The 19,422-nt window shown below is 35.6% G+C and overlaps 3 protein-coding genes and 1 non-coding gene across 9 annotated transcripts in view; 1 reads left to right on the forward strand and 3 right to left on the reverse strand.

Annotated features, from left to right (window-relative positions):
- On the reverse strand, nucleotides 1-9,241 carry LOC106670794. 4 transcript variants are annotated; one of them, XR_001341126.1, is made up of 4 exons: nucleotides 9,096-9,230; nucleotides 8,157-8,214; nucleotides 517-668; nucleotides 1-457 (listed from the first exon to the last, which is right to left on the reverse strand). XR_001341126.1 is itself a non-coding variant. In XM_014401386.1 (3 exons), the coding sequence occupies exons 2-3, from the start codon at nucleotides 652-654 to the stop codon at nucleotides 245-247; spliced, it is 351 nt and encodes a 116-aa protein (XP_014256872.1). In that variant the 5' UTR covers nucleotides 655-668; nucleotides 9,096-9,241; the 3' UTR covers nucleotides 1-244. The 4 variants fall into 4 exon arrangements, 3 of the variants coding, with proteins under 3 accessions (XP_014256872.1, XP_014256875.1, XP_014256874.1); XM_014401386.1 differs by lacking the exon at nucleotides 8,157-8,214 and having other exon boundaries at nucleotides 9,096-9,241; XM_014401389.2 differs by lacking the exon at nucleotides 8,157-8,214 and having other exon boundaries at nucleotides 9,128-9,212.
- On the reverse strand, nucleotides 2,049-2,121 carry Trnae-uuc. The gene has a single exon. It is a non-coding gene; the product is annotated as a tRNA-Glu (tRNA).
- On the forward strand, nucleotides 9,178-15,139 carry LOC106670795. 2 transcript variants are annotated; one of them, XM_014401390.2, is made up of 4 exons: nucleotides 9,178-9,431; nucleotides 9,516-9,573; nucleotides 9,645-9,843; nucleotides 10,971-11,113. In XM_014401390.2, exons 1-3 carry the CDS (start codon nucleotides 9,339-9,341, stop codon nucleotides 9,824-9,826), a joined length of 333 nt encoding a protein of 110 aa, XP_014256876.1. In that variant the 5' UTR covers nucleotides 9,178-9,338; the 3' UTR covers nucleotides 9,827-9,843; nucleotides 10,971-11,113. The 2 variants fall into 2 exon arrangements, 1 of the variants encoding a protein (XP_014256876.1); XR_002910451.1 differs by lacking the exons at nucleotides 9,178-9,431; nucleotides 9,516-9,573; nucleotides 9,645-9,843 and adding exons at nucleotides 10,151-10,256; nucleotides 14,884-15,139 and having other exon boundaries at nucleotides 10,971-11,227.
- LOC106670791 (dedicator of cytokinesis protein 3) overlaps nucleotides 14,040-19,422 on the reverse strand; it is a 25,848-nt gene continuing 20,465 nt past the window's right edge. The window contains exons 20-36 of one of the 2 annotated variants that reach the window (XM_014401382.2): nucleotides 19,222-19,370; nucleotides 19,048-19,152; nucleotides 18,568-18,985; nucleotides 18,363-18,511; nucleotides 18,209-18,294; nucleotides 18,089-18,106; nucleotides 17,802-17,964; nucleotides 17,532-17,735; nucleotides 16,092-16,286; nucleotides 15,883-16,024; nucleotides 15,649-15,824; nucleotides 15,378-15,593; nucleotides 15,042-15,313; nucleotides 14,882-14,966; nucleotides 14,726-14,799; nucleotides 14,543-14,637; nucleotides 14,040-14,443 (exon numbers count right to left, since the gene is read on the reverse strand). In XM_014401382.2, the coding sequence (XP_014256868.1) occupies nucleotides 14,133-14,443; nucleotides 14,543-14,637; nucleotides 14,726-14,799; nucleotides 14,882-14,966; nucleotides 15,042-15,313; nucleotides 15,378-15,593; nucleotides 15,649-15,824; nucleotides 15,883-16,024; nucleotides 16,092-16,286; nucleotides 17,532-17,735; nucleotides 17,802-17,964; nucleotides 18,089-18,106; nucleotides 18,209-18,294; nucleotides 18,363-18,511; nucleotides 18,568-18,985; nucleotides 19,048-19,152; nucleotides 19,222-19,370 (2,858 nt within the window). In that variant the 3' untranslated portion in view covers nucleotides 14,040-14,132. The remainder of the gene's footprint in view (nucleotides 14,444-14,542; nucleotides 14,638-14,725; nucleotides 14,800-14,881; nucleotides 14,967-15,041; nucleotides 15,314-15,377; nucleotides 15,594-15,648; nucleotides 15,825-15,882; nucleotides 16,025-16,091; nucleotides 16,287-17,531; nucleotides 17,736-17,801; nucleotides 17,965-18,088; nucleotides 18,107-18,208; nucleotides 18,295-18,362; nucleotides 18,512-18,567; nucleotides 18,986-19,047; nucleotides 19,153-19,221; nucleotides 19,371-19,422) is intronic. The other variant, XM_014401383.2, reaches the window with a different exon arrangement.

Consider the following 19,422-nt stretch of genomic DNA (forward strand, 5'->3'; position numbering starts at 1 on the left):
TACATAACAAGAATTTATTGCCAAATTCAAACTCAACACGCACTACAATCAGTACTTAAGTTCTCAAACAAAATAATAATTTTTAAAGAGTATATAAACATATATAAATGTATACTGTATAAAAATTTAAAAAAAAAGAAAGATTAATAGCCCATTTTATTCCTTCCAGGGCGAACATCCTTATATAGGGAGGCATATATAGGCAGGTTGCGGTGCGTGGTTTTATTTTCCTCTTTCGCAACTTCTAGTGTCTGACGCGTTTGTACGCATTTCTGAATTCGCGCGTAGCCGGCTTTGTGTTTCTTGTGAGCTGTGGCCTGAACCTTCCTCTGTCTTCGGCACTCTTTGCCACCGGCTCGCAAACAGGGGGAGCAGGTGACAACTGTACATCCGGCTGTTGCTCGACACAGTCTGTCCCACACCACGGGCAATGCACGAGGTCCAAGAGAAATGTCACCTTAAAAAAAAATTAATTAATTAAATAAATAAATAAAAAGAATGTAATAGGAATCGTACTTTCGGATGGGACGGGCACTGTCTCCTCACTCTACCGTGCGATGAGAAAGAGCACTGCGTATTCGTACACACGATCTCAGCTGGGCCTCTCGTACATATGCACACGTGTACGGGCCAGGAGGCCTGTTTTAACTCCATTCTATATCGAAATACTGAAAAACAAATGCAAACACTTTAACTGATCCTTTATTGAACTACCGACAGATTTAAGGATTAGTGGGCGGATAAGGGATTGAGGATTTATTTCACAACTCGATCATATATTAAACAAGCAGGTTTTACACCTGATGATTTATGTCAATGATGTAATTATAATTAATGACATTTTATTTTCATAATGTAATATTCGGGATGTGTTGATTATTTAAAATATTGGGTTGTCCGGAAAATAATGCAGGATTTTGGTATTAAACAAAAAAAAAGAAACTAGTTACTTTAAAGCAATGTTCTTTAATCAAAATAATTTCCCNAAACAAACAATATCATTTGGAAGAGGATTAATAAGTGTTGACATTCATACAAATGAGTAATCCTGTAAACGTAAACAGAATATTTTATATAGATTTTTTTAATGAAAACTTAAAATCCTGCATTATTTTCCGGACAACCCGATATCAGTGAATTGCTAAAGGTGTTTTACGCCATTCTTCCTGTTGTTGTAAGGTGGTAAATTTGTTTAATTGTTGTCAATATTCTGGAAATCTAAATGCCTTCGTGATTCAGCAGCATTGTTCATTTCAGACATTTCATAAAAGTCGATTTATAGACCGGATAGGGGAAAAAAAGGCAAAAATTGAGTATAAATTAATCCATATTTGTATAGAGGTCATAAATGACGACCATATTAATTTTTCTTTTTATGTAAGGTCTTGGTGATGAAAAATTTAGTGTCACGAGTGAGATTCGAACCCACAACCGTCAGCTCAATACACCGCTGCTCTAAGGGCCCCAAATAGCTCAAGTGGTTAGAGGAAAGTGGGTCGTGAATTGGAATCCCGCTCGTGACAGTAATTTTTCATTTCGACCAAAAGCCTTAGGTGAAAAGAATAATTAATCGTGTATAAAATTAGCATATCTCTTTTGGAATATTCTAATATTTTGTCCAAAACTGTCTATTGTGTCTGTCTTAGCTGCATGGTTCAAGGATGACCATAATCCTCAATTTTATTGTTTCTAGTGAACTTCTAAACTCGTAACAGTAGATTATTTCTTGCAACATTGAACAACATTTAACTAAATTTATTTACTTATATCAAAACTACCTTACTCTAATTATTAAATATTACATCCATTTGTAAACATTTATGTTGTTTAAACTCACAGAAATAATTTTTAAAATATCTTAATCGGTAGGTGATATTTGACAAAGAAAATTTCCCATAAAATTGTGGTCATTTCTTTCCTTCTCAGTTTGTCCTATGCGTTGCACCATTTTCGAAGAATGTCAAGTTCAAGGCAAAGAGGTTAAATTTGACAATTTATAGCTAAATAGAACAATTAATTAAGGTTTTTAGTCGAGATAAAAAAGTCAATGGCACGAGCGGGATTCGAACCCACGATCTTCGGCTTGAAACGCCGCTGCTCTACCACTTGAGCTATCGTGACCTCGATCCACTCGGACACCAACTCCACATCTCAACCTATAACCTATCCAATTTTCCCACTTTTTGCCATTTTTCAAAAAAGGAAGGAAAATTCAAAAGGTGCGGTTGAGATGGGAAGTTGGTGTCCGAGTGGATCGAGGTCACGATAGCTCAAGTGGTAGAGCAGCGGCGTATCAAGCTGAAGATCGTGGGTTCGAATCCCGCTTGTGCCATTGACTTTTTTATCTCAACTACAAACCTTAATTAATTGTAATATATTAATTGGTCAAGCGGACCACAAAATTAGTGAAGCTAAATAGAATGGACAAACTGCCGGAAGGAAATTCTTTGGAAGAAACTGCATTAGGTGTAACAAAGCAGGAAGAAGATATGATCTAAAGCAGATTCTCATACTTTATTGTTTTTCATTTTTTCACTTCATTTCTGCATCATTTGGAATCTATATCACTAACAGGACTTATTTCTAACACAATTTTGCTACATTTTTCCATCATACGACATTGGAAGAATGTAAAAATGTGTTGCCGTATAATTTTTGTTCAAAATCTAATCGTTTGTGATAAATATGTTTGTTTTACTTATTGTATATATTTTACAGTTTAATTTTAGAAATACAAGCTTACATTTTTATAATGAAATGCTTCAACTAAAAAATGAGGTTAAATAGGAATAATCTTTAATAAGAAGTTGACTTGCAACACACTATAGCAAACATAAAATATCGCTGATGACCGCAAGAATCCTAGGCAAATCTTGGGGATTAAAAACCGTAAATGGCACATTGGCTACACGGCAGTAATAAGACCCAAAAATAACCTATGGATCGTTAATCTGGTGGATCAAAGCTCAACAAAAAGTCAACGAACATTCGGCAGACTAGCAAACCTATCATAGGGCAATGAGAACATCCCCTACAACTGCATTAGAAACTCTGCTAAACCTACTATTTATACAAGGAGAGGCTAGGAAAAGCTCATTTAGGCTCCAAAAACAATCAAATTGGATAGTAACTAGCTTCGGGCACACAACCATGATTAATAAAATCAGCCACCCATTCTTAGAAATGGGGACTGACTGTATGATCCCGGAAACATTCTTTACATCCTATAAAGTTTCACTGGACTATAAAGGAGAGGAAGAACGCAGCAGAGCATCAGATGCAATAATATGGAATACAGATGGCTCCAAAACGAAAGAACCAGGTCGGGTATTTTTTGTACAAGCAAACATGAACAATCAAACAGGGAAGTACACTTCGATCTTTCAAGCAGAAATACATGCCATCAACGCTTGTGCTCTGGAAAAACTTAATAGATACACTGGCAAAAAAATCCTTGTAAGGTTAGCTGAGCTTATTGAGCTGAGGTTATTCTGATTCAAATATGATTTTGTTCTTCTTACTTTGGCGGTTCAGTAACCAGATAGGTATAGTGCGTTCAGATACCATATCAAAGACGCAATGTAAAACTTCAATATTTCCTCTATTATAAAGGCGAACTTATCTAAGTTTAAAGTTGTATCACCTGCCCCTCTTTCCGTCCTCGGTTGGGTAGGACGTCTACGTCGGGCTCTTTACGCAGATTTACGGCGCAGGTGATCCGCTCCACCTGCCCAATGGTTCGTCGGTCCACCCGGATACCTGGATTGGTCTTCCTCAGTCGGTAGTCGTTTATTCCCATTTTCCGCCATACCCGGGCCCCTTTTTATGACCTGTTCCCAGGCCGAGAGACCCAGGGTGGTCCTTACGTCCCAGGGTGCGAGGGCGTTCCTCTGCCTTCCTCTACCTGGCCCTCGGTCACGCCCTTTTACTGACTTTATTTATTTATTGGGGCCCTTTTTACGAGGGTAGTCAGTCACAAGTCAGCGGGTGTTATCACACTCGGCCAAAATCCAACTTTTGAAGGGAAATGTTACTAAATAATTTAAATTCACGCCAAAAGTAGACTAAAAATTTTACATTTTACTTATAATTATATATTTTACGTTAAAAAAATATATCCTATATACAGGGTGTAATTCGGAAACGGTTCAATTTAGCAAAAAATGGTCTTATACAAGCCCAAATTTAATTTTGGCTAGGAATCGCTTGGTCCTAATGGATTCAACGTAACTTTCTCATCTAGCTGGGAAATGATGCTAACTTTTTTGATTTTAAATGAGAATCCTACATTTTTTATTGTAAATTCACTAATTTCGTGGTCTGCTTGACCAATTAATACATTACAATTAATTAAGGTTTTTAGTTGAGATGAAAAAAATCTTGCTAAATGATCAAAATTTGATCAATTAAATACCAATAAACTAAGATACATAAAGAAGTGGTACAATGCGGCCAATGCAAACATTTACATTATAAGCAACAAAAATCTTTTGTATTAAAATATCCAGTACATGGTTTATTTTGGACAGCCAAGACTCAGTCTGATCAATTGGTTGGGTACACATAATGACGACATACTATGCGAATTGCGCCTTACACAGAATTATCAAATTGATGCCGAAAAGTTTACATTTGGTTAATTTTGGATAGCCAAGACTGCCCCTGTCCAAAGATTCGATCATCTTCAATCCTACTAACATAAGTCATACTTTGTAGACCAATCACTTATCGACATTGTGACCTATTCCAAGCAATTTGATAGGAAGACACTTTCTTATCGTTGAATCTCGAAGAGCCAAGGGTGATAGTGTCAAAGATTCGACCAATTGGTTATGGTCCAATCACTCATCCTATATGACAAATGTCATTCAATTTTCTCTCTAGTTCTGCACAATTAAAATTAAGTCGTTTCGTAAAAAATATAGGAGGTTAACGTCGGAGAGCCATTATTTTGGCCAGATTCTAAAAAATTGTTTGAAGTCAATTCACCTAAATAAGTCAAACTATGTAACTAATGGCATTACGTTTCTTTTTATTGCAAGTTATAAAAAGGCTGATTTTGCAAAGATGTTTTACTGTGTGTCCATTCAGGGTGAGAATGTCCAAATATGATGGAATACTGATGATTTTTCATTTTCTGTTAAACCTCAACAATCCAAAGCCCTTAGTTGATATAAGACAGCCAAGAAATAGTGTAGATCGAAATTAGACCAATTCGATATTTTTGGAGAAAAGCCAAAGTTTTGTTTAGACGTGAAACACAGTAGAGGTACGCTTTGCCCAGGCCCCATAATAAAGGGCTTTTTGGCTGATCGGGCTGATTTTGAACAGCCAAGGTTGGGTAACCAAAATCATATCAACTAGTCAATTCACATAAATATCATACATCTCTCGTGCCATTAACTTTTTTTCATCTCAACTAAAAACCTTAATTAATTTTATTGTAAAATTCGATTCAAGAGCTAATTTCATGCCGATTTTATTTAAAGGAAAATTTTGATAGGATCGACCGTTTATGAGTTAAACCCGATGGAAGAGTCATGAATGCGGTATGCTTGGGGACTAAAACCGAAAATGGCCTATTGGCTATGCACGGCAGTACTAAGACCCAGAATAACCTATGGATCACTAATATGGTGGAACAAAGCTCAACAAAAAGTAGCTACCCAAACATTAGGCAGCATACAAAGACTAGAAAACCTATGTATGGGGCAATGAGAACAACCCCTACAAATGCATTAGAAACTTTGCTAAACCTACCTCCACTGGAAATGTTCATACTAGGAGAGGCTAGGAAAAGCTCACTTAGGCTCTAGAAACAATTAAATGGAAAGGAACTAAACAATTCGGGAATACAACCATAATCAACAAAATCAGACACCCCTTAATATAAATGGGGACTGATTATATGATCCCGGAAACAATCTTCACAACTTCCTATAAAGTCTCAACGGACTATAAATGAGAGGAAGAACACAGAAGAGCATTAGATACAATGATATGTACACAGATGGCTCCAAAACAAACGAAGGAACCGGATCAGGCGTTTTCTGTACAAGCCCAAAACATGAGCAATCAAACTTAGGGAAGTACACTTCGGTCTTTCAAGCAAAAATACATGGCAGTAATGCTTGTGCACTGGAAAATCTAAAAAGAGGTTACACTGGCAAAAACATCTTCATGTGATAGCCAAGCAGCCATTAAAGCATTAGCATGTAAAAGAATCACATCAAAATTAGTCAGTGAATGCATCCAAAATCTCCAAAACCTGGGGAACAACCTGATGATATCTGGTGTGAACCAGGGCACAAGGGAATTTTGGGTAACGAGAAAGCAGACAGACTGGGCAGAGGAGGATCTGCAAGACCATTCATAGGCCCTGAACCTATTCTTGGGATAACAAGAACAAATATAGAATCCTCCATCGCAGAATGGATCCAAGCAAAACAAAAGGATAAGTGGATAAACTCTAGCGGTGCTAGAAATAGTAAACGTATGATGAAACAACCCACACTGAGGCTGGCAAAAGGCTGCAATTGGAGAGGGCCAAACTTAGAGGAGTGGTAGGGCTACTAACCGGTCACTAGCATCTGAGAAAACATCTACACAACATGGGTATATACAGCGATGATCCCATTTGCAGATTATATAATGAGGAGGAGGAAACAACCACTCATATCATCTGTGAAACACAATAACCTGATGATGTCTTGGGTGCCAGGGCACAAAAGAATTTTGGGTAATGAAAAAGCAGTCACACTGGCCAGAGGAAGATCTGCAAGACATAGGCCTTGAACCTGTACTTGGAATAACAAAAACTAATATAGAATCCGCCATCACACAATGGATCGCGCTAGACCAGTAAACTTATGATGAAACAACCCTCACCAAGACTGGCAAACTCACTGCTGCAATTGGAGAGGGCTAGACTCATGAGTTGTAGGACTACTAACTGGTCACTGGCATCTGAGAAAACATCTACACAACATGGACATATACAACGATGATCCCATCTCCAGATTATGTAATGAAGAGGAGGAAACAGCCACCCATATTATCTTCGAATGCGAAGCAACGCTCAATGGAGATTTAACCTAACGTACAGAAAACACCTAAGGAATGAAATTGTAGCAGCAACAGTCAATGATCTGATACATCTAAGAAGGAATGAGTAGGGAATTAGGAAAGTACAATAAGCCAGAAAACTGCCAAATCCCGCATAATAGTACCCTCATTACGATATCAAACTGTTTAATTTTAACTGCTTAAAATGAGGCTACACATACAAAATCCTTGCAACATTTTTAGGTGATTTGAGAATCGGAAAGTTGTAAGGGCAATGCTGAAATAGAACCAATGACAGCAGTGTTTGTTAAAAATTTAATTAATTTCTTTCAAATGTATTTTTTTTACATTGTGTCTTGGTGATGATAAATTTAGTGTCACTAGCGGGATTCAAACCCACGACGTTCGGCTTGAAACGCCGTTGCTTTAACCGTTTGAGCTATCGTAACTTCAATCCACTCGGACACCAACTCCGCATCTCAACCTATAACCTAACCAATTTTCCCACTTTTTGCCATTTTTCAAATGTGTAATCAGGATTCGATTCTCAGCGACTTAAGTAGCCACAGAAAGTTGTTAGTGAAGTTGAGATGAAAAAGAAAGTATCATGAGTGGGATTCAAACCCACGACCTTCGGCTCGAAACGCCGTTGCTTTAATCGTTTGAGCTACCGTAACTTCGATCCACTCGGACACCAACCCCGCATCTCAACCTACCTTTTGAATTTTCCATCTTTTTACCATTTTTCTTCTCAACCAAGACCTTACATAAAAAGAATAAATTAATTGAAATGAGTAATTTATGACAATTAGACCACTAAACAAAAATGGATTTTATATAATGTTGAATCGGTTTTTGATATGTGGTCTTTTTCCAATCTCACTTGTACATGCGTTTTGTTATTGTTTTGTCTAGACCAGTAGTTTTTTTGTTGTTTTGTCTAGTTTAAGGGTTCTGGTAACAAAAAAAAAAAGTTTTAATCATCCTTCCTTACCAATCTGTTTTCAGAGATTTTCTTATAGATTTTGACGCAAAATCAAAACTTTTAAGAAGAAACGTCCTGTTTTTAATAAATATTTTGTTCGACTAACCTTAAGAAAATGGCGCGTGGCCAAGAGATTTTCTTCTTCTTCAACGTCGAAATCCTCCCTACAAAAGGAAAAGTCAGCTTCCTTTCCGTTTCAATATAATACGTTGAAACAAAGAAAGAAAGAAAGAAAAAGGCCTTTAAGGCGGTCGAGTGGGGTAACGAGTATAGAGAAAGACTAACCCTCGTCAGGTAGGATCGAAGAGGCTTTTCAGACAAAACAGGCCACTAATCGAAATTCCAGGGCTTATTTTCTATTAATTTTCCTTTTAAAAACCTTTCAATAAATGTGTAATTTCATAAGAATTTTCCTCCGAGAATATTCTCCTTTTATTGCTTATACATTTCTCGCCTCTGTAATGAAGTTGGACAAAAAAACAAATTTTTTTTTCTATTGTATAAATAAAACTTGAAACCTTTTAATTTAGAAATTTTATAATTTAAAGGTACATTTTTTAAAAATATTTATTTATAATAAATAAATTTGAGTTAAGTAGATAATATCGTGTTTCTGTGAAGGGCGGGAAAAACGCCATTTTGAAACCTAAGCCTGTCGAAAATTTGGCAAATTTTGGCGAGTCCTTTTCAAAATGGCTTTAAATTTAAATGAAAGAAGATCCAATGAGGAAGACAGAGGAATTTAGAGCAATAATCAGAGCAGAGTGTCAACTCGTTATCGATGCACAGTGGATGGGCAAGACGATTTATTTCCTAATTCGGTCTTGTCCACCACCTTTCTAACCAGGTTCGAACAGTCATCCCAGTGAAAAAGTTAAAGACGATTCAAGGATAATTTTTTAATAAAAGGTATCAGGCCTGAGCCCCCTCTAGAACAAAGTTGACATCGACTCTGAAACAGTTCCACTGGTATTTTTTTATATATCAATTTTTATACATGATTATTCGAGTATATTGGCATAATTGTCGACCTTTTTGAACTCACAGATTTTTCTTTGGATTTCTTCTGCTCGTTACCTTGGTTCAACGACTCGAATTCGCTCGGCGCATACTCTTGTCAGGACGAAGAGATAAAAAAAAAGGAAAATCTTTCCAGAAGGAAAAAACAATTCAGTATAACTTCTTTTAAAAATACCATATGTTATATTTTTAGTACACATTTTTAAAACATTCCCTTTAGGCTTTATCAAAAAATTTTTTTTGTTTTTAAATTAATAGTAATAGTTCAATGGAGGATATTAGGGTAGAGGATGTTGAAGAAAGGAAAAAACGCTTCCTGGCGTTTCAAGCGAAATGGATTGCACTGTATGGCCTTGCTTCTGTACGTTTTTTTTTTTTTTTTTTTTAATAAAAAATACTGGTAATTAAAAAAATACAATAAAAAATATTTCACTGAATTTTCTAGCAATTCGGCTTGAAGGAGAGCGCCGGAGGGTTTAAGAATAACGCTTTCAGGTTTAGTTGTGGGTATTAAGAGAAAGGAAAGAAAGAAAAATAAGTTTTTAATTTTTTTCCTCTCCTATAAACTCGCCAGATCGTTTCCTCCAGTTCATGTTCATCTTCCTCGTCCTTCTCCTGTACTTCTTGGGCGCCGAGAGGCTGTGCTTGTGCGACGGCAAGGTGTTCCGGCTCACCGTCAAACTCCTCCTCGTCGCCGTCACTCTCAACCTACTGGCGAGTTTCATAATCGTGATGAGAATGAAGAAAAAAGCTTGAACACGATGAAAAATTTGGTATTCCCATTAAAAAAATCTCTTTAAAGATTTTTTTTTTTTAGTTTAATATTTTGTTTTAATATGAGCCAGGAGTCATTAGTGTTGCTCCAGGGATAATAATGCTTTATTAATTCTTAACAATAAGCTTTTTATAATTACAAAAAAAATCCAATCTGGGTTTTATAATGGTAAAATTAAATCAACGGGAAATTAGTTTTTATCGGCGTGTATAATCTGATCAGAACAAAAGATGCCATCATCGATGACCCGATTTCATCGAGCCATGACTCAGGGATAATCGCGATGAGTCAGATTCTCTCCCACTTTGACCTACTGGGGCCTGTTTATTAAGCGAGCGTCGGAGGGTGGAGGCGTATTCGATTGTTGACTCGTAGACGTGATGCCGGACCCTTGCTGTGGAACAGGATCAGGTAGTTATAAAACAATTGTCTCGCCGGATTGGGATCGTTTGATCGGCCTTAATTGAAGCCAATTGGCTCGGGTATCCTGTATTTGTCTGGAAAAAATTTCAGGAAATGAATGAGTGAATGAATTAATTGAATTAATGAGAGAGAGAGAGAGAGAGAGAGAGAGAGAGAGAGAGAAAATGAGTAAGAGGGCCTGTTAGAGAAAGACTGTGAGAAAAAATAAATAAATACACAATAAACAAACAAAATGATTACAAAACACACATCTTTAGCTTTAATCAATTTTACTAAATTTAATGTGTAGGATGAACCATAAAATATACCTGACCTAACTTGTGTTACAAACAACGCAACATTTCAACATTGTGAATAAACATAAAATCTCAAAGTAGATGCATAAAAGATATTTATTTTTTTAAAGTGAATAGTTGTATAATTATATAATAACCATTTAACAAGTGAATTAGTGAATCAAGGAGTATTTGGTGGAGAGAAAAAAAAATTAAATGAACAAAAACCAAAATAACACATAATAAACTAAGATTTTTTTAAAATTATAACATCAAAAATATACGTAGGCATAAAACTTTGCAGATTGATAGTAATAGTAAATCAACGTGGAAATTCGACTGTATATTCAACCATACCGCCCGTGTAATGTCATTCTGGAAAAAAAAATATTAAAAAAAATTAAATCAACTCGTATTATTATTGCAGGAAGTTGCCAAGGGGCAAACTGCCAGTGTGTGAATTGCAACTGCGGTTCTAATTGTTCATGCAGCTGCGGCAAGAAGAACTGACCCCGTGGAAAGATCGGCGAAACTGGCGGAGATAAATACATGATATTTGATTGATTTTTTTTTCGCTTTTTTTATGTTTATTTCCTCATCCTCATCACAATTGAAAATAAGCCCCGGGATGTACTATGCGTCTAGAAGGAAGTGGTGAAAGAAAAAAGATGGAAAAAAATTCAGGTACAGTTATTTATTTTTTTTATAAGCTTTTTTCTCTTCTTTCTGTTCAATTACACTCACATTTTACATGAAATAATCCTATGATCAAACTACAAAAATGAATTTTTTTTTTTAATCACTCTCCTTTGAAGAAAAAAAAAACCCTTAAATTATATTTAAAAAAAACAACACAAACAGACAAGAGACAAGCTTGACAAACAAAAAGGTTCTTTAGAAACAAAAAGTACCGTATATACATACATAAAAAAACTGACTAGGAAGCTCACACAAAAATACTCAAAATATATCATTATGATTTATATATATATTTTTTTTAAATATGTATATATTCTATATTTAAAAATATATATATTACTATTATTTTTTCTTCTTTTAATTGAGACAAAACGGATTTAAAAAATATTATTTCCTAAAGAAAAAGCCTTCTGGGAATGTGTCGGTTTTTTTTTTGTCTCAAAATACTTTTTATTAATATGCTTTTTTTTTAACCAAATGTAAAATAATAATAATAATAATACAAAGCAAAAATTTATGACTTACTTTAAAAGATTTCTATCATTTCATTAACCCTAAAATAGTTTAACAGAGACATTATGTATATTTGTCTTCTTCTTTTTAAATACTTCTTATGAAAATTATTTAAATTTTCTTAATTTATCAAATTTACAGTCTAAATATTACAAAATAATCGACAAATGTATATATTTACTATATATAAAAAAAAAAGTTCTACTAAAAATGATAAAATTCCCTGGGTGGGGACAAATTTCTCATCCTTTTTGACTAGAAATTAAAACGCACCTCTACTTTGTACATATGTTAAAAAAATAATAATTCTTATTTTATTTTTTAATTTAGGAATTTTGCCTTTTGTTGACTTTTGGCGAACCAATTGACTTTTTTCACTTTGGCACTAGTGTTTTATTTCTATTATCTGGGATTTACTAAAATAAAACAAGCAATAGAGGGTTATTGTCGTACGTGCCGGTGGATAGAATCTTACGGAACATTTGGATTTAGGCTTTGAAAGTCTTCTTTTAAGAGTCAGACATTCATCCTAACCCAATCAGATCTGACTCTGAAACAAATTGACTCATTTAACAGTCAGACTTCTCACCCAATCAAATATGACTCTGAAACAAATTGACTCATTTAACAGTCAGACTTCTCACCCAATCAGATCTGACTCTGAAACAAATTGTCTTGTTTAGCAGTTGGGATATCGAATCTCACCCAATCAACTCTGACTCTGAAACAAATTGACTCGTTTAACAGTCAGATATCAATCTTTCACTAATCAGATCTGACTGAAACAAATTGACTCATTTAACAGTCAAACGTTCATCCTCACTCAATCAAATCAGACTCTGAAACAAATTGACCCATTTGAAAGTCAGACATCTATTCTTACTCATTACAATCTGACTGTGAAACAAATTGACTCATTTAACAGTTAGACATCCATCCTCACCAAATCAGATCTGACTCTGAAACAATTGACTCGTTTAACAGACAAACATCCATCCTTAACCAATCAGACCTGACTCTGAAACAAATTGACTCATTTAACAGTCAGACATTCATCCTCACCTAATCAAATATGACTCTGAAACAAATTGACTCATCTGAAAGTCAGACATCTATTCTTACTCATTACAATCTGACTCTGAAACAAATTGACTCAATTAACAGTTGGACCTCCATCCTCTCCAAATCAGATCTGACTCTGAAACAATTGACTCGTTTAACAGACAAACATCCATCCTTAACCAATCAGACCTGACTCTGAAACAAATTGACTGATATCATCCATTGTCGCACACTTGACTCTCTGAAACAAATTAAGACATCAGGCTTCTATTATTACTCATTTGGATCTGATTTATGGAACCAATTGATCATTTGAAAGTCAGCCATCTATTCTCACTCATTATAATCTGACTCTGAAACAAATTGACTCATCTGACAAAACTGAAACAACAAACTATGAGTAAGAACTAACTTTTTAAAAAAATTAAACAACTCATTCACTCCACCATTTATCATTTTTATTAGACAGCCATTCTCACGCACTCAAATCTGATTCTGAAACAAACCGACTAATCCAGTATTCAGTTTTCCATCCTCACATAATTGGATATGTCTCGGAAACAAATTGACTAATCCAGTATCTGAATCCATCCTGACATAATTGGATATGACTCTGAAACAAATTGACTAATCCAGTATCTGAGATCCATCCTCAAATATTTGTATATAACTCTCCAAAACAAATTGACTAATCCAGTAGTCGGATATCCATCCTCACATATTTGGATATAACTCTCCAAAACAAATTGACTAATCCAATAGTCTGAGATCCATCCTCACATATTTGGATTTTACTCACTGAAAAAAATTGACTCATCCAACAGCTACATATCTATTCTCGCTCATTTAAATTTGACTCACTGAAACCAACTGATGCATCCACAAGTAAGGCATCTTTTAATTCACTTAGATCTGACTCTCTCAAACAAAATAGCCCATCCATATTGGGCATCCAGGCACATAATTTCAACAACCTTACCAAGATTCATCCGATTTATCAGGACCTCCGGACACCATAAAAATACTCGACTCACTGAAATCTTTTGTGTTTGACAAATTATCTTAGTTTGACCTTTAAATATTGATAATTATAAAACTGGGCAGATTTTGTCCACTAATGGTTCTCTTCAAAATAGCCTGTATGTTATAACGGGATTTTTTATGATTTTTTTAAATTGATTACTTTTCTCTTATTGTTCAGTTTGGAAAAAAAATTAAATACTATTTAAACAAAAATCATTATAAACTATTTTTGTTTAGTTTTTAACAATAAAAATGAGTTAAATATATTAGAAATATTCAACAAGACTCATTTTCACTGGTTTTCCTTGGGAGACGCATCACCGTTTTGCTTTGGCGAATCTCGTATTATATTCAGCACGATGTCGTCCATGTTGACGGATGCCTTCGGCGGGACAGGCGGCGGCTGGTTTTCCCTGCTGGGCGAGCTATTTGGGATCTGCCAGTCCTCGTAGCTTACGCTCAAGTTGTTCAGGACCTGCGATGCGTCTGAGTAGCCAGAATCCCTCGTGTTATCATCGTTCCACTCGTTTTCCTTTCGATTGTGTATGAGTCGTTTAGGTGGAGCAGGAGGAACCTCAGCCGAGCTGTTCCTCTTGTCTGGTGCTGGGGGATAAAAATAATACATAAAAATAAAAACAAAAACAAAAAAAGGAGATGGCATTTTGTTTTGACTGTATAAAAATAAAAGAACTGAATATTTACTAAATCCTCTCGGTGGCAACGGTGGTGCCTCGTCATTGCTACTTTGTACTGCTATCGTGCGTGAATGAGACCTCTGATGCCTCCTTGGGCCGTCTCTTAAAAAAAAAATAAAAAAAATAAAATAATAGTAATAATAATAAAAAATAACCATTATATTATAATTGAAATTAGTTAGCCACTTACAATTCGTTGACTGAATACGACTTCGGCCTAGGTACGAACGGTGGTTCATTGGTGTCGATCATCTCGTTCACCTCCTAAAATAAAATATAAAACTTTTTCTATTTTTTAATTTTATTTTTATTTTTTTAAATTATTATTGTATATGATAAAATTTACAGTTGGTTGCGAATATGCATCTTCAGCCATGTGTGAGTAAACGGTGCAGTTTGAATATTCTTCGTGATGTTTCGACTCTTTAGGACTGTGAAATAAAAATAAAAAATAAAATAAAATGAAATAGTTAATGAGAATTTTTCTTTTTAAATATTTCAACTACCAGATTGAACTGATGTCGATTGGCTGGTTCAGATTCTCGGCGAGTTGCACCAGACGCTCCTGGAGCCTCTGGTGAAGTGGTTGCATGTCTGACGGCGCCAGCTGACCGTGTATGACGAGTCCGCTTTGCAGTATCTCGAGCTGTTCATGAAGCAGGTTGTCCAGCTTACAGACGTACTGCGACCACTCAGGGTTGGCGCGGATGAAATCAGGGCTGAAAAATGCCTCCTGGTATTTGGCTACACCGCCCATTACATTGGCGTCGATTACACCCTTAAATTAAAAATTAAAAAAAAATTAAAATTAAATCTATTGTAAAATTTTAAATTGGTTATACTTGAAGACGCATGCTTAGAGGGTTTGTGTGGCGCATCGGCTCTGTGGTATATTGTGCGATGAGGCCTGCAAGGTCCCTGTTTACAGAATGGACCGTCTCGACGGCGTAACGTATCGGCGGCACTTGCTCCGTCGAAGTTTCAACAACTTCGAACCATCGCAGGACACCAGGCAGCGAATGTGCCGTTTTCAACACAGTCCTTTCTACCCAGAGCGTCTGAAACAAAATTTTTTTACTTAAAAAAATAAATAAATAAGAAGAAGAAGAAAACCTTGAATTCATTCTCTTTGTCGATCTGTGGTTTGTGTATCGGCCTGTCGAGCTGAAATTTACAGACGTCATTGACCTGGTAGAACTTTGTGATCTTCTCCGGCACTTCGCACAGTGCCTCTCGTCGATACGGGAGGCGTCCATCGCTCAATGGCTTCACATTGCATATTTGAATGTCTGAAAAATTGCAATTTAGGCAAATGTATTCATTAAAAAAAAAAAAAATTGAACTTACACTGCGTATCCGATTGCAAGATCGCATGGGGTGGAGGCGTATTCTTTGAATAAATCTGTGCAGCGGGGAATTCCGTTTGAATACGCTGGGTAAAAGCTTCCATCCTTTCATATTCCAATCCTCGGTAGATAAAAACCTTATTCTTAAAAATAAAATAAAATGATAATAAATCCCTTGAATAATTTGTATTTTATTTACGCCAAACTCACTCTGACGAACATAGGGAAAGAAGTGCCGTAAAATCCGACCCTGAAGTACTCCGGCTCCTGGCGTGGCTGGTGGAGTATGTTGTCAAAGAATTTTGCCTGTGTACGCAGGACCTTACCGAGGGCGTCATAGTCGAAAAGACGCTCTTCATAAATATAAGCGAGCTCTTTAAGCAAAGGTATACCTTTTTCCCAAATCTGAAAAATTTTGTTTGAATTGTTCTAATGAGTATGTGTCAAACCTTTCAGGCAGAGACTTTTCTTTTGAAAAGCTTTAAACTTTATAAAAGGGTACAGATAATAAGAGTGCACAATAGAGTAAAATCATAAAGAGACGACTCTTTATAACATTTAATATGTTGAAACAAAGGGCTTTTGCAAGCATGAAAGCTTTCAGACCTACAAATATTAGGATATTTTTAAAAATTAGACTCTAAAAGTCCTACAGCATGAAAAATTACTCATTTCTGTACCAAAAGTGTTTCTTTTTCTTTGGGTAAAGCTATAAAAAATAGATTAGGTTAGTTCTAGAGGAGGTTATAATAGAGGTTACATTTCTAGTGTAAAATGGGTGTTTTTGCTTACTGGCTTTATCCCTAATTTTCAATTTAAAAAAAATATATATTTAAAAAAAGGTAAAATTCAAATTTTCTTCATTTATTTTCTATTTTTTAGAAGTTCCCTAAGCCCAGTTATTAATACTTGTGACGAAGTAAAAAAGTGGTTTTAAATTGATTCAGGATACTCGATAGTAAGTTTGAATTTACCCGTCTCTTAACCCTGAGGAAGAACTTTTGCAAAAACTGGCTTTGAAATAAAAGCTTGAAATCTTAATTGTTTTTTTTTTTTTTTTAAATAATTAAGCTTCTATCTTGTTAGTCATAGTTTTTATGAGGACTATGAAGGAGGTTATAATACAGGTTATATTTCTGATATTGCACGGGCATTTGATCTCGTCCCTTTAGATTCAATTACACTTCAAACTATAGGTTTTTAACAATATTAACAGAAATGTTCTTATTTCAAGACCATCTTTACTTGAAAGATTGTATTTTTCTTGGGATGTACCTAATTTTTTTGGTGATGTGTAGATTATAGTGGAGGTTATGAAAGAGTTCACTAATTTCGTGGTCCGCTGACCAATTAATTGTTATGATAGAGGTTTATTTAAAATAATTAAGCTTCTTAAGTCATTATTCATAGTTTTTATGAGGACTATAAAGGAGGTTATAATATAGGTTACATTTCTGATATTGCATGGGCGTTTGATACATCCATTTAGATTCAATTTCACTTCAAACTGTAAGTTTTAAATTATTAAAAGATTTCTGATTTAGATTGGATGTTAGATTTCATCTACTGTAATTTAATACATAAGTTTGAATTAATACGTTCCTTCTTGTTAGCTCGTGGGACTGTTCATGCTAAAGAAAAATTTCTGACCTTTGCCATGCCGAAGTAGGAGAGGATGAGGTGGTAAAGCTCGAGTTTCTTCATGTGGTTGTTCTCCCACGACAAACAGTCGGCATACAACAGTAGCGTGAACCCGGCTTCGGCGTAGCTCTGCGCCGATATATGAAGAGATTCGAGCTTGTATATGTACCGTACGTACATTTCCGTCCTGTTGATTTCATTCTTGTAGAAGTTCTTGAGGAAAGGAAAAAAAGACCATCAAGGTTGGCGTATTTAATTAAAATTGTCAGTGAGATTTACCAGAAGGTTGTAAGTGCACGACATACGTTTGTCGCGGTTCTCGTCGCCGTGTATGACGCTCCTATAGTCGAGGAGCCTTTCGAGAAGCCGAGTCACGGATGTGACGAACACCCAGCCTGTCTCCTTCCACGCCGGCTCCTCATTCTGAACTCTCTCGAGCAATCTATAGAAAAATAAAATATAATTCATTAAATCAATTAAATTTTTCAATTAAAGCATAGAAACATGATTGCTTATTAATAGAAAATAGTTTATAAAATGTTATATATATTTTTTTCTATACTTACACAGTGCTTAAATGTTCCCTGATTTTCAAAAAGAAACAAAAGAACAAGGTTTGTTGAATTTATTATTTATAATTAAATTATAATATATATATTTTTTTAAATTATAAAGTTTATATTTACATTGTGTTGAATAACTGTCTGTACTCATCATCACCCTTGTTTTCACTGATCAGTATGTCCAGTTTCTCGATCAGTTCTGATTCGACCTGTCACAGTTGAAGAAAATTTATTATAATATTCTATTAAGAGATTTTGATCTTTAGGATGTTTTTACCTTTTTGAAATTGCCTTGCACTTTGTACTCGCACTGTATCATGTCGAAGAAAATTCCGAGCGTAGCCTTACGCAGTTCCGGCTCAGGGACGAGAGTTATCTCAAGAAACGGCCCTACCATAGACGGTATGAAGTTGATTTTATGCTCTCCTAGGGGGGAAAAAAATGTTAAAAAATGAAACTGCAAAGAAAATTATATATCTTACCTAAATTCGACCAGACGTCTATTATCTGGAAGCCCATTTTGACCCGCATATCACCATACTTGCTCAGTATGTTTTCTCGTTTGACTTCGGAAAACTTTTCTACCTGGAGCGACGGCTGGGTGAGAAACGCGACCGCCAGGTTGAAATAGTTGCTCCAGACCTGGACGTCGAACGAGCCGAGCGATTTAAACATAACAGTCGATATGTTGCCCATCGTGTTGAGAAGGACCGAATTGGTTGCGAGCCGTACGACTGACCAGTCTTCGGGGAAGACGTCCTGCTTGAGTAGGTCGCGCAGGACGAGGAGCAAATGGAGAAGGAGCTCTTTGAACCTCTTTGGCTCAATCGAGGACAAACATTTGAAATGCGGCTGTTTCATGAGCTGGAGCAATCCAATCAAGCATCCTACTAGGCTCCCCTAAAAGAAGAAAAAAAACTTAAAATATATTTAAAAAATAGAAAAAAAAAATCAGATCTTACGAGGACAGGTGTGGATCTGTCAATTATAATAATGACTGTCTGCACGAGAATATCGAGCATGTTGATACAGACGACCTCGATGTCATGATGTAAACAATTATCAACCTGTTAATTAAACAAAAAATTACTTCAATGTTTAAAAACAAAATATGATGGAAATGTAATAAAACTGACCTTCCCGCCTTCATCGTCAACCCTCTGAAGTTTATAAAGGAAGTTGATTATTTTTCCAAGAATATCCGGAATGAGACGAAGCTCTTCTCTACGAGCTAGGTGGAGTCGTATATGCTTGCAGATTGTATTTAGCAGTATTGATCGTGATTCTATAAAAACGACGATGGTTAATTGTGTTGTTTATCTCCTCTTTTTTTTTTC

This window comes from Cimex lectularius, unplaced genomic scaffold, assembly GCF_000648675.2.
Source record: "Cimex lectularius strain Harlan isolate CLEC.00 unplaced genomic scaffold, Clec_2.1 scaffold248, whole genome shotgun sequence".
Taxonomy (NCBI): domain Eukaryota; kingdom Metazoa; phylum Arthropoda; class Insecta; order Hemiptera; family Cimicidae; genus Cimex; species Cimex lectularius.

Excerpts from the sequence above, each read along its gene's own strand:
- LOC106670794 (XM_014401386.1), bottom strand. The coding sequence starts at position 654 with ATGGAGTTAAAACAGGCCTCCTGGCCCGTACACGTGTGCATATGTACG. Across the intron at positions 458-516 it reads AGTGCCCGTCCCATCCGAAA|GTGACATTTCTCTTGGACCT; the intron begins GTACGATTCCTA and ends TTTTTTTTTAAG.
- LOC106670795 (XM_014401390.2), top strand. The coding sequence starts at position 9,339 with ATGGAGGATATTAGGGTAGAGGATGTTGAAGAAAGGAAAAAACGCTTC. Across the intron at positions 9,432-9,515 it reads CACTGTATGGCCTTGCTTCT|CAATTCGGCTTGAAGGAGAG; the intron begins GTACGTTTTTTT and ends TGAATTTTCTAG. Across the intron at positions 9,574-9,644 it reads TAACGCTTTCAGGTTTAGTT|ATCGTTTCCTCCAGTTCATG; the intron begins GTGGGTATTAAG and ends TAAACTCGCCAG.